Below are 18284 nucleotides of genomic sequence, written 5' to 3'. Positions count from 1 at the left end.
CTGCATCCGGACATCTGGAATGCAGACTTACCAACCAGCCAGTAGGAGACAAGAGATATTTTTATTTTAGAAAAGTCAAGTGTCTAAAGAGCTGGAGAAGTGGATATTGGGAAGAGAAGGGATAGCACTATAAAGCTTTGGCTGGAGTGCCAGAAAACCTTGCTACAGCTCTGCTAACACTCTATTTGTACATTTGTAACAATTATATGTAAATATCTATTACCTGAATAACATCTTCAACTTCAGCTCTGATTACAGGTCCAAGTATACCAAGATGTTCTTCATATTCACCATCTGCATCAGGTTTTGTGAAGGTGTTATCAAGGTACTTTCGGAATACAGCTTTTGTGTATATAGTCCCTTTTGTGTCATAGATTGGTTTCTCATTTGTACTGAACCTTGCAAATAATAATAAAGTTTTATTAAATGTGCTAAAAGCTGAGCATGGAGGTGCATGTATTACAATTTGTTCATATCATTCATGTAATGCAGCAGACAATTACAATAGGGAATACAAGAGATTTAAAAAGAAAATAAACTATATTTATAACAAATGAACACAAGAGTAAAATATACCTCTTTTTTTGTCCAGAATAATCCCACTGTACTTCCACAGCTGCAATGTAGTAAATTCTCTTTATTCCTTTCAAGCTACGCAAGTAATTATCTGTTATTGTCTCTGGGTTTGTATAACGCTTTACATCATCCTCTGATTCTATCCTGTATGGTTCCTCATATAAAATATAGTTAGGTGTTTTCCTTTCTTCAGCGTTATTAGTGATATCAGGAAAATACTCTTTGTAATTGCCTTCAGAGTCGCTGGATACTCCAATTACAATTTCTCTAGGGTTAAATCCTCTTGGATTAATTCCTCTTGGAGAAAATGTTTCATTCCCTACATCATTATGCAAGGATACATTTGATAGTGCATGCTCATCAGTTTGGGTTTCATTTGAAGCATGGTTGTTTTTGATTCTAGCTTGTTCTTCTTTCATATATCCAAGTCTCTTTTTCCTTCTTATATATGGTGTAATACTTGTGTCATTTGTGATTTCACCAATTTGAAATGTTTCCAATTTTTTTAAGTAAAACCTTTTTTTAACTTGTGCAGTTTGAATGTGTTGCTTTGTGGGCATAACGGTACTTAAATATGGCAGTGATTGATTTTGAAGCTCATCAAGCTTATCTTCTAAATTTTCTTCAGATGATGATAGATTTTCTTTCTCCTTTTGATCTGTTTCGTTACCTTGCTGCTGGTGAAATATGGCTTTCATTATATCCTGAAATATCTCAGCACTGGAAAGTAAAATGGAATTTACATGAGACATCAACAGTTTATGCACAAAAGACCAGTAAACATTTTACAAGTTCTCAATAAAAAAGCATAAAATATTTAAAAAAAAATCCATTTGAATACTTGAGACGTTTAGTCTGCCTATGAGATCACATGAAAACATGATTTTATTTTCACAATCTGTTCTGTCATTGCTTTGGTAAATTGACCAAGTAAAGATGCATAAATACTGTAGTAGCAATGGGAACAGCTGCAACATGCTCCACAGCTAAGGGGTTCATCTCTTGCCAATGGCCTATGTGCACACACATTTCCCAACGTTTCAAGTTGGGGAATTGGGACAAAGGTGCACATGCAGAAGAAGGGTGTGTACTGCATTATACGGACTCGGATAGCACTTCAGAAGTTCTTGACCATCCCGTTCATTTCTGCTCACCTAAAACCACCTTTCAAATGCCATTTGCACCATTACTACAATTGGACACATACTGGCCAGTACGTCTGAGTAAGTGGGGCCCAAACTAGTATCCTGCTTGAGGCCACATGGGGAATCCAGAACTAATGTCTAGCTATGCTCCAGGCCGCGTGCACTGTATCTGCATATCCTCACAGATATCAATGCTCTCTATATGAGTATACGGAATCACTATGTAATGCGGGTCGAAATCCCTACACCTCGAGGTAAGTACCCTAACCCTCCCTTAGGGGTGCCTAACCCTAACCTCCCCCCTAGTGCCTAACCCCCCCTCCCTGCACCCTAAACCTAAACCTTCCCTGGGGGGTGCCTAACCCTAACTCCCCCCGGGGGTCTGTAAACCAAAATCCCCATCCCCAGGATAAGTGTATACTTACCTGGCAGAGAGGACGATCGGTCCGGCATCCTTGGCGTTCCGGCGTCGGGATTAACATAGGCGTTGGTATTTCAACACCTTTGTTAAATACCTTGCCGGGATTACGGTGTCGGGATTGAGACCGGTGGCCTCTCATAACTACATCCCGAGTATACATAGGGGCAGATTGGGAACTTAAAGTGGTTCTGGAAGACATTCCGAAAGTAGCTTCATGTAGACGGGACCAAATAAACTGTAGGTGGGGCTCATTACAAAAGTAGGTGGGGTTAGCAAACCGATAGCCATTGCCACAATAAAGATAAGCAAAGCCAATAGAACATGGTTGGCAAAGCCACAGCAATACCAGGATGAGTCTGTCACAGCAAGTGGAGCTAAAATAAGTAGCTTTGAGCTGGTATGTGGAGGAAACAAGTAGGCAGAATGAGCACACCAGGATGTGGGGTACATAAAAAAATGAAGTAAGTCATACAACTTAATACAGCAGCAGAGAGTTCCTAAGATTAGCAAAGAGATAATAGTGTTGTCTGCTCTCAAGCAAAAAGTAGTATTTGAATGACTATTCAATGTCAAATCTCCTTGAGACAAGTGTAGAACGCGTTCACAAAAAAAAAAACAACAAATACAGGCAGATGATGTGTCTATGAGGCCTTATAATTGGTATAATTTACATTTGGGGTGAGCGTTCGGGCGTAAGACCCCCGGGGCTGGTCTGGCTGGGCCCCCTCATTTTTTTCATGTAATAATTCACATATATTTTAACCCCTTTTTCCAACACTCATTAATTAGTCTTACACAGCTATACTTTACACTGCACTGTCACTCTTTTTCCATTTTTCGTGTGATGCCCTGGGGGGGGTCCAGGGCTGGAAGTTTTTCGGGGTGCACTGCGCCCCGGATGTGAACCCCTTAGTATTAGGGACTGCTAGAGACAGAGAAGCCGTGACGTGGCCTAGCAGCTTCCCATGTATTTGCAAATGCATGCAACTAATATCTCTGATTTCTATGACCATATAGTCTTCATATATTGTTGCAGGTACTATTCAGTGTGCTGAGGAACAATAGGGGGTTAAACCCTCCTCCTTTTTCTACTTAAAATGATATACAGCATGCCTATGTTCTGTGTGCAACTGCGGGTGTATCTGCATGTGAAACGCTACATTACAGTGTTACAGCCGCTGACACTCTAATGTAGCGTTTCACATGCAGATACATCCGCAGTTGCAAACAGAACATAGGCATGCTGCATATCATTTTAATCAGCAGAAGCTGCTCGTGCTAAATATTCACATCACTGTGCGTATAAGACGCATTTGAGCGTAAAAAGTTGCACCAAAAGATGCTCAGCGCTACTGAGTCACGCCATGGCATGGTGCAACTAGAAGGGCTGTTTAGTGTGCAAGGAGGCTAGATGTATGAGGACACATCTGTAGAAGCATCTGGAATCTCAGCAAGTGAAAGGTAGTGTATATAATAGTATATAATAGAGGGAAAAAAATCCAAAATGACAGACAAACTATCTCTTGAGCAGCCTTCTAAATAAGATCAGGTGTGAGCCCCAGCAATAAAGTGGACAATGAGTTAGTTCAGGTGAGAGGTGAACATATCTCATATCTTCATTGCAGCAAGCTAAAGTCTGGGTCTGCTCACTAAAGTCATACAGCTACACACACCTGTCTTTGACCCGGGTTCCAGACTATAGACAGTTAAAAGGCAATAGGTCTACACGGACCAAAGGTCGACAGGGACAAAAGGTCCACAGGGACTAAAGGTTGACATGGAAGAAGGTCGACATGGTCAAAAGGTTGACACGAAAATGGTCGACACTTTTTTTTTTTTGAGGGTTAGGCACTTACCCTGACAGTTAGGGTTAGGCACCAGGGTTAGGGTTAAGGTGAAGATTAGGATTAGAAAAAAAATTGTTGACCATTTCCGTGTCGACCATTTCCATGTTGACCGATTGACCCTGTCGACCATTTGTACATATGGACCTTCTTTCATGTCGACCATTAGTGTCGACATTTAGTCCTGACAACCTTTTGTCCCTGTCGACCTATTGCCTGCCTAACATCTGGTGTCTATCTAAACACTGTCTATATTTTATACCACACCTCTTTGACCACCCCCATGAAATAAACTGAACTGCTTTTGGGGTACATTTATCAAAGGGTGAAGACTAGTAATTGCCTTGCAAAATTGTACGTATTCTCTACTACCTAGAAAAAAGACACAAAGGAAAATCCTAAATATTAGATAGAGAATCTTGAGAGGCCATTTTAGCTTTTTTGCATGTCTCTTAGCTACTCTTTCTTTATAATAGATACCCACAGCATGTGCTTAATCCATTTACCAGTGCCAATAAAATAATGAAAAACATGCTGTATATGGTGTCCAAATAAAACGTGCTGTAATGCAACTGAGCTTCTTAAGACCCCCATACACGGTTAGATTCAAAGTTGGTAAGATCAGTTGTACGATTTCCCTTGAAATTCTTCCCTTGAAATTCTTCATAAGATGTGGTCAAATGGTGTACGATTGATCATTAAGATCATAGGATAAGATGCATAGAAGTGTATCACATCGTACACGATCAGTTGAGATCTCTCTGCAAAACCATCTGATCTGCAATCCAACTAGACGACGGCGGGGACGCGCATCGGGGTCACAGAAGACTCAAGATACAACTATTTGCAAACGATTGGTCTGTCCAACCTGTAGAAACTGCCAAAATCGTGTTAAAAATCGTCCCGTGTATGGCCAGCTTTAGAGAATCCAATGGACACTAGACAAGCTCCAAAATTGCAAATGTGTCAAAGGCCAATCAAACTGTGAGTTTGTTGTATGCATTACAAATTAGTGTGCTGCAAATAATAATTGATAACTATTAATACTGTTTTTAACAGTATCTAAATAGTATTTTTAAGTAATATAATAATGAACATTTTGGAAGACATGTAATACCATGTGTGGTTGTTGCTGCTGTCCAATTAGCATAGAAAGGGTTATATAGGTGTGACTTGCAAACAAAACGTATTGCCAATTTTTTTATCTCCTTAATTGATGATTTTAACCATATATCAATCACGTGTAAAGCATAGATGTGAGTGCAGGAAATCTCATAACATAATGAGAACAATTGATGTTTGGTTGCAACCTTAAAATATTTTGGCCAAAATATGAAACAATATTCAGATTTCTCTGTTGTGCTAAATTGACACTGATTCACGCTGGTAAGGGTGAGCGCTGACAGCAGCTCTGATCCACAGAACTGAGCACAAAATAATGCTGCTTAGGTTTTTATGATGAATTTAGTATCCCCGATAATGTCTCCAAGGTCTGGTGCCTTCAGAAAGTCAGTCTCCAGCCACAAACAGCAAAATCATTTCAAACATTTTCATTCTGTAATAATAATTTAAGAATAATTATATCCAATAAATATAAATCAACCTACCCCAACATTTCTCTCATCTCTACGTCGTAATAATCGTCAATGCTAGTGTCTGATAATAATGCATCTGATGCAACCGTTTCAGTTGATGTATTGTCCTCTGTAGCTGTAGAGGTTGCGAGAGTCGTCTGATTATTTTGCAGAAATGATGGTGACGTTCCGGCTTGTAGCTGGTCCACTGCACTCGCTGTGCCTAGATCATGATTAGCTGAATGAAGTGATTCAACCTCATTTTCAAAGTTGACCTCATTCTGTTCCATCAACAGTGACATTTCAATAGGTAAAAACTGATAATCATCAAGTATGTCACTGTTTAACAAATCACTTTCTTTGTCTCTAATATGATTTAAATCCAAGTGATTGGCAGATGAATTTCCATCTACATTTTCCACATCTCTTTTTGAAACATTTATAGACTGTATGTTTTCAGTAGCATTTGCTTTTGTCTGTATCGCTTCTCTGTCTTCCTCTGTTTTACCACTTAGTAATTTTTCAGGGTAAGCAGTAAAACCAATGTCATCGTCTGATAGACTATTGTTATGGTCACTTTGAGAACCTGTGACATTGTGAACACTTGGAATCAAAGCACCATAAGATTCTTCTGTACTGTTATATTTTTTTTCTTTCTGAGCTGTAGCTGGATTACTTTCATTATGAATGTACTGGCCTCCTTTTAATGTGTCATCTTTTATATATACTTCCTCACTATACTCTGATGAATCAGTGTCATATTTCTTAGATGTATATGAGGGGCTAGGAACAAGTACATCATCAGTGAGGGTTTCATACATATCTTCTATGGCCAAAGCGGTGAGATTGAAACCCTCTTCCACTGCACTCGTATTGTTTTTATGTGACCGAATACCAAACTGTAAAGCCAACTTTTCACTGGAATCAAAGTCTTCTTTATTTAAAATGTCTTCTTCTTCTTCATCATCATTAATGTCACCCGCTACCGATCTGGTTTCTTTTTCTCCAGGATAATCAAATACAAACGGTAAATCATCATATTCTAGGTCAGTTATACATACTGCATCCCTAAATCTTAGTCTTGTGCCTTGTTTCCCTTTAGATTTGAAATTTCCAAATATCCAAACACCTGGAAGAAAAAAAATGTATCATCTGAATATATGTGGTAACTATAGTAGAATTAATTATATTAATCACATTTGTAATCAAGGATTACTGCAAAATAGGAATTACCATATTGTTATAAAAAGTTGCTTTTTTAAAAAAATCTGAGTATCTGAAAACATTAAGAAAATATTAAAATAATTAAATCTATATATATAACAGCAGTCCCTGATTTTAATTAGGTCATTGCGTGCTTGTGCACACAAACTTGACCTAGCGCTGTGCACATTAAGAGGGTATAGCCCTGGGAACAAAGGAGGGTAAATATTAGTAACGGGATGGGAGATGGCAGGGAGCGGGATGAAGAGCGGGCTGGAGGAAGGGGTGGAGAGCTGTAGGGAGAGGGTGGAGAGTAGGAGGGAGAGGGTGGAGACTGGGAGGGAGGGTCAGAGAGCGAGTTGGGAAGGGGCTGAGAGTGGGCGAAACAAGGGTGGCTGAGGATGACTCGGCAAATGTCTATAACTGCTAGTTCTATTAATGTTTTATTTATAAAGCTCCAGAGGATACACAGGCAAAGTCCTAACAGTCTGCAGTCAGAATCGGAGTCCAATAACTGGAAAGAAACAACAACAAGATTACTGTGCAGGCAGCAATACGGCAAGGAGGAAATGACAGACCTGGTTAAAGAAATATGTATTAAGGGATGGAGCTAGAACATCAGAATAACAATAAAACTGCACTGGGCACAAGGCAAAGCTAAGGAGCTGTCCAACAGCTAGCCAAACTCCGTCAGCAGAGCAGTAGCCTCCAGATGCAGGAGCCCTGGGTTATTATTATTGTTTATTTATACAACGCCAATCATATTATGTAGCACTGTACCTAGAATATGTAACCCATCAAATCAATCCTTACCCCATAGGCTTATAGTCAAGATTCCCAAACCAAACAAACACACAAACTAGAGTTCATTTTGTCAAAAGCCAATTAACCAACCAATATGCTTTTTAGCTGTGGTAAGAAACCAAAGCACCTGGAGGAAACACACGTAAATATTGCAAGAACATACAAACCCCACACATATTGACTGACTGTGAGAAGGCCCGATCCTGTTACTATGGAGAGGGAGTGTCAAGAGGGCTGGGAATAGATAGCAGGTGGTAGGTGAGATGGGTGGGAAAGTGGTGAGTAGAGGGCAGGCCTCTGGACCAAGAATAAATCACAGCTGTGTCATGTATGTTCCCAATACTCGGTCTGTATGTTCATCTAAGTGTCATCTTTTCTAGTTGTGCTGTCCTTGGCTCCCCATAATATCCCTGGTGGAAGCAGGAGACATCCTGCATGTTGCTTCTTTACTGACAATGGAGCATAAACTGCGGCTGGTTCTTTTGTTTCTTAGCCATATACAGAAGCAGATTCAAAATAAAATAAAAGCTAATTTTGACAGAGATTTAAGTAGTACATCGGGGAAGGTGGGATTGGGGCTGCTGTTAGTTATTACTATTACTTATTACTGGCAGCAGGTTGCATGGGCAAGCACATGAAAAAAAGGAAAAGGAAGAAGGGAAAGTATCTGCACACTACTAATATTGATTATGAACCCCTATATAATCTTAACTCAATAGTTCATAACATGATGGGGGTGCAGCCCTAATCAACTAAATAAGAGCATATATTTAGAAAAGGGATAAGGAGTTGTTGGTGGTGGGCACACAGATAGAAATAAATTTAAAATAAAATATAACTTTTATTGGTTAATAGCTAAAATAGATGTACCCTATTGGAAAGGGAATAAACAGTGAAATATAAGGATTAAAATTGATATCAAACAAAACACACATATACAATAAAAAGGGAGGCAGATCCACTGATCTATTGTTGCGTGGGGTGTAACATAAACCTAAATGACTATAAAGGTGAATAAATGAATTAATCGTATGTATTTGTCAAGATTACAAATTGGTCCTATCTATTATAGACGCTATGTATATCAGCGGCATGAGTAAATATTACATCCAATATAATGGTATTGACACAGCTAATTTGAAAAGAATTCTTGTATAATATTTACCACTTGCATAGGAGTGCCACTGCACACTTGATAGTGTGTTATTGATCATACATCATAAATAAAGATATAATAAACCTGTGTCTCAGTGTCAGTATAATGTGGCTCTTGTATTACTAGAAGGGGAAATTAATATATAAATCCCCTGTTAGTTGTAGATAAGGACTCTTTATAATGGTGGTTTGTCAGCCTTAACACCGGGTTATCACTATGTTATTATACTGATCTATTATCAAATGGGTAGTAGCAATCTCATTGCAACACATTCATGTAATATACTGAGGTTCATTGGTATTATGTAGGGGAATATATAAAAGCAGAATATTAGTTTATAGGCACAATTCCCCAAATGATTATCTTTAATATAGATAACATATCCTTGTTGGATTAGTGTGACAGCACGTTTATCATGATGCTAACTTAATTGATGTAGTGGGCCAGTTGTTACCAGTCCACAGCAGTATCAGCAGATTGCTACTATCAATTGTACTATTTGCAAGTGAAAAGTGATTCAGATTTTATAAGTATCACGCTGTGTGTTATAAATCTGCTTAGGGTACACAACAGTTCCCAACGTAGCAGTATCAACTTGTCAATTCTGTTAATTAGAGACTGAATAACATACTAATCTGCAACAATCTATCTTATGCATTTAGTATCAATTTGTTAGAATCTGACACAGTGCATACTGTCATTATCCTTAGTGTTACACTGTGTGGGGTTCAAATGTTCAGGGCACACAACACATTGTGATATAGTGATGTCAGCTTATTAGCTTTAAAAAAAACTTGAAAAAGCTGCTCACAGTGAAACGTGCGCGCCAGCGTCACTGGCAGCTCCATGTTGTTTGTTTGTTGAAAGGGATAATATGTCTACATCTAATTGACTCAAAGATGCTATGTAGCGGCATGTATTAGGTCCAACTACCTCAGGGCAATATTCTGCATAGCCGATAATTGCCAATAGGCTGATACTGCAGAATAAGACACATTGTTACAGAGCAATATATGGTCAGCTGTGTTATTAAAGCTAATAAGCTGACATCACTATATCACAATGTGTTGTGTGCCCTGAACATTTGGACCCCACACAGTGCAACACTAAGGATAATGACAGTATGCACTGTGTCAGATTCTAACAAATTGATACTAAATGCATAAGATAGATTGTTGCAGATTAGTATGTTATTCAGTCTCTAATTAACAGAATTGACAAGTTGATACTGCTACGTTGGGAACTGTTGTGGCCCACTACAACAATTAAGTTAGCATCATGATAAACGTGCTGTCACACTAATCCAACAAGGATATGTTATCTATATTAAAGATAATCATTTGGGGAATTGTGCCTATAAACTAATATTCTGCTCTTATATATTCCCCTACATAATGCCAATGAACCTCAGTATATTACATGAATGTGTTACAATGAGATTGCTACTACCCATTTGATAATAGATCAGTATAATAACATAGTGATAACCCGGTGTTAAGGCTGACAAACCACCATTATAAAGAGTCCTTATCTACAACTAACAGGGGATTTATATATGAATTTCCCCTTCTAGTAATATATGAGCCACATTATACTGACACTGAGACACAGGTTTAATATATCTTTATTTATGATGTATGATCAATAACACACTATCAAGTGTGCAGTGGCACTCCTATGCAACTGGTAAATATTATACAAGAATTCTTTTCAAATTAGCTGTGTCAATACCATTATATTGGATGTAATATTTACTCATGCCGCTGATATGCATAGCGTCTATAATAGATAGGAACAATTTGTAATCTTGATAAATATATACGATTAATTGATTTATTCACCTTTATAGTCATTTAGGTGTAGTTACACCCCACGCAGCAATATATCAGTGGATCTGCCTCCCTTTTTATTGTATATGTGTGTTTTGTTTGATATCAATTTTAATCCTTATAATTCACTGTTTATTCCCTTTCCAATAGGGTACATCTATTTTAGGTATTAACCAATGAAAGTTATATTTTATTTTACATTTATTTCTATCTGTGTGCCCACCACCAACAACTCCTTATCCCTTTTCTAAATATATGCATGGGCAAGCAGCCTGGTTTCTGTCCAAGCACTAGACAGACATTAAGGGGGAAAATCAATTACCCTCGATAAACTACCGCGGTTTAATTGTTCCCCCAGAGCTATTCAATTAGCCCTGAAAAAAATCAGTGCCCACTCTGGTAACATGTAGGGACTGCCAGTATCAGAGAAGCCGTGAAGTGGCCTGGCAGCTTACCATGTACTTATAAATGCATGCAACAAATATCTCTGAATTTCTATTACCATATAGTTTTCTTGTATTGTTGCAGGTACAATTTAGTGTGCTGGGGGATATCTAGGGGATACTCCGCTTTCTGTTTTTCAGATATGGTAATGCAGCAGGAGACATCACGCCTCCTGCTGCATTACATATCCGAGCCGCAATGTCCAACGCAGCATAGGATACTCTACAGAACATCGGCCGGCTAAGGTGACCCATGGGGTCACGCAGCAGGCCGCCGTAGATGAGAGGAAGAAGTCAGGAAATCTATGTCAGCCGACGGAGATCCTGGCTTCTTCCCTCCCCCCCAACGGCAGCGACGCGCCTCCGTTTCGGGAAACGGAGGACATCGACGCTTCTTCCCCGCCCACAAACGGCAGCAGACTGTCAATCACTGACAGTCTGCTGCACATGAGCAGAACGGCTCATGCGCCTGCGCAGATTCCCGGTCATCGGGAATCTGCGTTCAGTAGTGCACTAGCGGGCACTGCGGAATAAGGCCATTATTACGGATTCTATGTGTTTAGTGCAAATCCCAAAATTTGCACAAGAAAAACGTGGTCTAATTGAATTGTGTGCTTAAAAAATGTGACAAATGACATTTGGATTTGTGTATATGTGCATATATATATTTATATTTAAGAAAACTTGTTAAATACTGCAGTTGCAACAAACAATCGATGTTGCTTACCTTTGTTGTTCATTTCTATGCTAATGCTTTCCCCAGTCATTGGAAAGAGAGTCACTATGTCTCCACTTCTGCCTCTGTATCTGAAAGTATGGCCACTAAGCTGTAAGGTGAGAGTTTCATCCTGCACTCCTACACTGGAAACATGAAACTGAACCACATGTTGGTAACAAAATCCAAGAACTGCATTGTCATAGCTAATTCCATTTATACCTGTAACATAAAAATATAGTTCCAAAAATGCTTCTTGACCACAGTATTTAAATAGATACATGAAAAAGTACCTAGGATTGTTTATATGTAAAATACCACAAACTACCGAGGAGTTCTGTGACCTAATAGAGAGCTTGGGCTGGATTTAGCATTTAGACCCACTTGGCATAAACAGAGAAAACTGGAAAGGGAACAATTAGTATAATGTCAGTGTATCTGAGGTGTGAATGAATTGTAAATTGTTTGTGCTTTTTTTTTACATTTAAACATCAACACATCTTTTATTTTAAATTTAATTTTATTTGTTATTTTATTTTTTAAATTCCTTGTATACCTGATAGCCTCAGGGACACTCATCCTAAAAGTGAACAATTATGTTTACAGTTGTTTTATTTTAGAGTTAGTAAGCTAGCATACGCCTGCTTAATGTGCTGTAATCACCTAACACAGGCATACAATAATGATGTATAAAAAGTGAATGGCTAGCGAAACAGTCCAGGCACATTCTATGTACCTCTGATGAAATTGCTTGCCTTCCAAAGAAACACCTCAGGATTTTGATCATGGCTGTTGTCAGTCAGTGGATCTTAAAAACCATATTGAGTATACACTATATCCACACCCAGAGCCGGACTGCCCAACTGGCACTTCTGGCAAATGCCAGAAGGGCCGATGGCAGATGGATCGGTCCAACGTGAAACCGCGGCCGAGCTGGTTAATTCCTCTGGTGTCTCACCCTTTGGTAACATTCAGGGCACTCTCGCAAATCCTATTGTAGACCTCTAACTGTCTTTGAATCCATTTGTTTAGCCCTCACCAGCCCTGCCCATTTTCTTTCTTTGGGGTATAACCTTCTGATTGAAGATACTTTTCATTCTCTCCCACAGTTCACTATAGATTGGGAGCGCGGATCCAAAAGATTGGCATGAAATCTTTCAAACCACACTTTCCTGCACAGTGAGTAACTGTACTCTATCATTGAAACTCAGTTTAAAGTACTTTAATTCCGGTATATATGTAGTAGTGCTCCTGTACATATGTTTCCTAGAGTTCTTCACACCTGCAACAGTGCTATAGACACCCCTCTACACATTTGGTGGAACTGTCCAGCCTTATGCTCCTTCTGGGATTCTGTGCTTAGATATCAAAAAGAGATGCTGTACCAGGATGTTTATTGGAAAATCCACTTTTCCACCCTCAACAAAGGATTAGTTTACTAGACTAGACCATTATATGACTATGGATGACCACCTGATGTTGGGCGTGGACAAACATACAGATTTTAGTGCCATCTGGTACACTTGGTTGATGTTTAAAGAATCTAATAGCCACTGAATGCAACTAACGCCTTGCTCATGCCCACTACACTGCTGATATTGGTTCCTTCTGTCACTGGTTCCTAATGTTTATCAGTATCTTCACTTTTGCCTCAGATGGATTCTATCACCTACCCGATCCATAATCCCCTTTCTTCTCTTGTACTTACTATCTTTGCCTGATTATGTTTTATATATTAGTCATTTATCATTTCGGCCTTGCTTCTGGCTACATAACCGGCTTTAAATCTTCCTTAAGGTTTTTTGCCCATTGTACTTTTGGACTATCTCTCTTACCTATAATGGATTGGTGTTTTTTTTACAACATGCCACATTTAGAGATATATTTTATTACTTGTTCTTTGCATATCTCATATATTTGTCTGAATGAAAACATATTAAAAAAAAAATGCATGGATTCCCCTACAGATCTATAACCAGCCCCAGGCCTCTGAGCCTAGGCTGGTATTGGAAAATGGGGGGAACGGCATGGGGCCCTGACTATTTTCTAATAACCAGCACCAGGCTGAACCAGCTGGGGGGTCAGGGCTGGTTTAAGGTTTGTGGGAGGCCCCCTATGATACATACCCCACACATGTTCACTATCCCATCCCCTCTGCTGTCCGTCCACTGTGCTGCTCCTCCCAGTCACAATTACTGAACTGCACAGTTGCGCTGTGTCTCAGAGTCCCTGTACACAACGCGACTGTGCAGTGCTGCAGCAGCTGGGACTCAGAGGGACAGCGTTGGGCGGGATCACTAACTGCTGCCTATGCTGTGACACAGGAGACAGACAGCAGTCAGTGATCCTGCTCCTCTGCGTCCCAGCTGCACTGCAGTCATGCTGTGTGCAGGATCTGTGCAGAGCCAGTGTTCCCCAATAGTGTGGAGGTACCCTCCGTCCTGCCGTTAATCCACATTGTGGGGGGGTTAATGCTATAGAAGGGGGACACGCAGTGTGGAATTCCCCTGCCATAACAGCAACTAGCCCCAAAATGGTCAGCCCAGGGCTGGAATCTTTAGACTGCAATCCAATGTCGATACCTGTCAGTTTCAAAATTACAGCAGATTTGATTGTTAGTAAATTTACCCCTAATATCTCTGCACATCTTACATCGGGCAGTGCAACAAGGTATTGCCATTTTGCTCTTTGCTCCCAAATACGAATTAGCCCCTATTGTTTAATACATAATATTTTCAGGGTACTTCATAGCAACCACTCAGCACTATAGTATATGTGTGTGCTTTACTTTTCTGCTTTATAAAGCACATGGCTTTTTCAGTGATACATTTTACTGTTCTTGTTTCTTGGCATTCAATATTGATACACATTGCAGTTTTATTTACTTAGCTTATAGTTTATATATTTGTCTAAATAATTTAATTACATTAACCTTTAACATTCAATACATGCTAGTACATTATTAGTCCTAATAAAACAACAATGGGAATTTAGAGTGAAAAATGTAAAAATAAAATCACTTACTGTTAATGACATAAGAATTGTACAGACTGGTTCGGTCTTTGCTAAGCATCTTGTTGTAAGGTTTTGGTTTGTTAGCCTCATAGTACCAGCTTTTGTTTTCATCAAACACTGTAAACATTGCAATTTGCTCTCCATCAGTTTTTTCCTTGGTAGAAAACATAGATATGCATAACATGGACTCCATATAAGACAGACAAAGAAAATGTTGCACAATCCATTGCCCACTGAAAGGTGACTAAATGGGTGGGTGATTATTACTAAACCTGCCATACACTTCATAACGAGAAACGACAACTTGGTCATTTTTGACAAAATAGGCAACAGTCACTGTATGGTGACCCCCAAAACACCATCAATCCTAATCAATAGCTAAAATACAGCCAGGTTATGACCCAGAAAACCAATAGTTTTTCTACATAGACATTGAGAACCATAGGACCAGGCCATTCAGCCTGAATGCTCAATGCCTTGTTCCATCCAAATTATGCTCAAATCCTATATCAATATGCCCATTTTGGTGCCAATCATTGGATATCACTTACAGGTATTGCCCTCCTCCACTTCAATTGGTCACAGGACTTCATGGATGGCTATGCCCATTTTCCTGATCAATTTAGTGTCGTCCAAATATTTTAATATGTTAAAGCTGAACATAAGTTGTACTGATTTGCCTTTCCTTCAATGAATATACATGCAAAAAAAATATCAGTTGCTCAATGATCGCTGCCACTTTTTTTGTAAAAACTCATCACACATCCAAAACCAATGATTTGGATGTGATAAATAAACTTTTCTGTTATCCTTATATACCAGAGGTTCCCAAACTGCTCCATTACAGTCCAGGTTGTGCTTGAGCACAGATGACTTAATTACTATCTCAGTCCATTTGATTTAGCTATATCTGGGATCAAGCATGGATATCCTTAAACCTGGACTGTAATAGCAGAGTTTAGAAACCTCTGTTATTTACACAATGCTACAGCACATTTAGGCCCTGATTCAGACCCGGACGCAAGTGGCCGTTCGTACGTTCGGCATACGTGCCGAAATATGTTAATTTAAGCGCTCGCTCGTAATTTCGTACGCAGCTAAACTTCCTCCCCAAAGTCTACCGACCCCTCCTCTAGCTAACGAGCGAGCCAAAAAGCGAGCGTAGATCCCCGATGTGGCTTGCAGGGAACGCACGCACAAGTAGAAACCGGAAGTGGGCCTGTCAGATTCCGATTACCTGCTCGTTCATTCAGCCTACCTCCTTCAATCGTATCATGCCAATCAATATATCAATTAGCTTAATTGCTCTTCACATGTTTTCCATATTTTTGTTTTTGTTTTTCAATAAACTTTACTCTTGTCCGTGTTTTTGTTTACCCGCAGAATACGTACGGTTTAAACAATGGGTTTCTTTTGCCAAAATACATGTTTGATCCAATTATCAATTTGTTTCCGTGTTTTTACCCACGCATATTTTACTGGTTTCATTTCTTTATTTAAATTAGCTTACGCATGTCACTGTATCAAGCCTATCATAACTCTCAATAGTTTTTTTGGCCTGTAGAACACATGACTCATACACTAACCAATAGAATGGTTCCTGTTAATTTACCAACTACATTAGCCAATCAAAATTATTTTCTGGTCTTTATTAAAACTGTTTTATTAAAAATACACCATTGCCATCATGAGAGCCTCTGCATTCACCAAGCGGGAGCTTATTGTTCTTACAGAGGTGATGGACTGGCGTATCACCAGCCAGCCTCCCCCCATCAGCAATCGGGAGAAGCGTGCCGCCTATGCGGAGGTTCGCGGCCGCCTGCGTTCCTTCGGCTCACGCCGACAGATCGGCCAGCTGGAGCGCAGGTGGTCCGACCTTCAACGGCGGACGCCCCGCTTGCTGGCATGTTTTCGCCAGCGTATAGCGGAAAGTAAGTTATGTTTTGTTTGGTTTTCATGTTTATCTTTGCGGCCCTATCTGCGTGTGCATGTTTTCTTGTTTGGCCTGTTTATTTTTTCCACACATATCTGCGTGTGCATGTTTTCTTGTTTGGCCTGTTTCTTTTTTTCAAACATATCTGCGTGTGCATGTTTTCTTGTTTGGTCTGTTTCTTTTTTTCACACATATCTATGTGTGCATGTTTTCTTGTTTGGCCGGTTTCTTTTTTTCACACATATCTGCGTGTGCATGTTTTCCTTTTTGTTTGTTAACCAATTAGCGTTTAGAAAGGTGATGTTCTAAACTAACCTCAATTTGTTTCCCATCATTTAGGGGCCGAGCGAAGACTACGGCGTCATCGCCTGCGCAGACGTCGCCCTCGTCCCCTCTCCCCAACCCCCAGCCAAACCTCCTCTCCCCCAAATTCCCCCTCCACCCCAGCCTGCCCAGACCCTGTCGCCCATCCCTCTTGGGGATTTCCCCTTCATCCAAATTCCCCCTCCCCTCAACCCACCCCTCTCTTGACCACCCCATCTCCAGAGTCTGTCATTACACCCCCGACCTCCTTAGGAAATTTGCCCACCTCCGAGGAGGACGATGGTGTGGTTTCTGGTCCAGCCGCCATTCTCAACGGTATGTTTCCCTTTTATCCTTTTTTTTTTGGAAAATGTGTTGATGTAATCCTTTGTCTGTGCCTTTTCCTTTTTTTAGTATTTTAAAAGTTTGGTTATATATCTGTTTGTATTTACATTTCTCAGCTGATTTCCCAATACACATATCACACATGTCAAAACACTCAAACTTGTATCTCTTGTTTACGGTAGCAAGGTTTTTTTTTTTTGGTGGTTTTTTTGGTGTTTTTTTTTGTTTACGTTTTTGTTTTGTTAAATGATTTTGTTTTTTGGATTTTGAAACACTATTGTCACTTTTTGCTAAGTCTATTTTGCTTGAGTAGTTTTTTAGATTCATAAATTATGGATTCATTTTAGTAAGCACCACAATTTTAAAACCCACAGAGGACCAGAGGCATTTGGCGGAGCTAGCCGGGTGTGTCCAAATGTGATCGGCCTGCTGGTGGTCCTGGATAGAATGTCGGGGATCCTGCGCCACTAATTTTTTTTTTTTTAACCAGAATTATTTTTCAAAAATAAAAAATTTAATTTTGAATACAGTCTCATTCCTTGTCTGAAAATCTTAGATTGTTTAAACTTACATAAATAGACTATTGCAGCAAGTATTTGAAACTAATGTAACTAAAATTGTGTAAAGCTGATTTTTTAAAGCAGGCACATGAAAGACCTAACACTAACAATAGGTTTGGAGAGTAACCAGCATTTTTTTTTTGTTTTCTTTTTTTGGTATTTGTAAATTTTTAGGTAAACCTGCTTAGGCCGAGATTCTAAAACATACTGATTCTACATAATACCTTTTGGTGCTGGTTTTTACCCACAAAGCATAGTAAAAAAATTAGCAAATTGACACATTACAGGATTAGCCATTAAGCAACTTTTCCTTGGGTGAACCTGCTTACACTTGCTTGTAATGTCGAAAAGAAATGATGTTTTTCAAATAACCAAAAATTTATTCACCAAAAATTATAAACACAAAGTGTTGGGTCAC

The 18284-nt window shown here is 39.4% G+C and overlaps 1 protein-coding gene across 1 annotated transcript in view; it reads right to left on the bottom strand.

The window, feature by feature from the left end:
• The window catches only part of F5 (coagulation factor V), a 143758-nt gene that overhangs the window by 58569 nt on the left and 66905 nt on the right, over positions 1 to 18284 (bottom strand). The window contains exons 11-15 of the mRNA XM_088444919.1: positions 14735 to 14879; positions 11723 to 11932; positions 5594 to 6689; positions 577 to 1296; positions 224 to 398 (exon numbers count right to left, since the gene is read on the bottom strand). Coding sequence (XP_088301045.1) covers positions 224 to 398; positions 577 to 1296; positions 5594 to 6689; positions 11723 to 11932; positions 14735 to 14879 — 2346 coding nt within the window. The remainder of the gene's footprint in view (positions 1 to 223; positions 399 to 576; positions 1297 to 5593; positions 6690 to 11722; positions 11933 to 14734; positions 14880 to 18284) is intronic.

The sequence above is a fragment of the Taudactylus pleione genome, unplaced genomic scaffold (assembly GCF_031769625.1).
Source record: "Taudactylus pleione unplaced genomic scaffold, aTauple2 ptg000374l, whole genome shotgun sequence".
Taxonomy (NCBI): Eukaryota; Metazoa; Chordata; class Amphibia; order Anura; family Myobatrachidae; genus Taudactylus; species Taudactylus pleione.
Note: the sequence above shows the minus strand (reverse complement) of the source record. Positions and strands in the feature narration are given on the sequence as shown.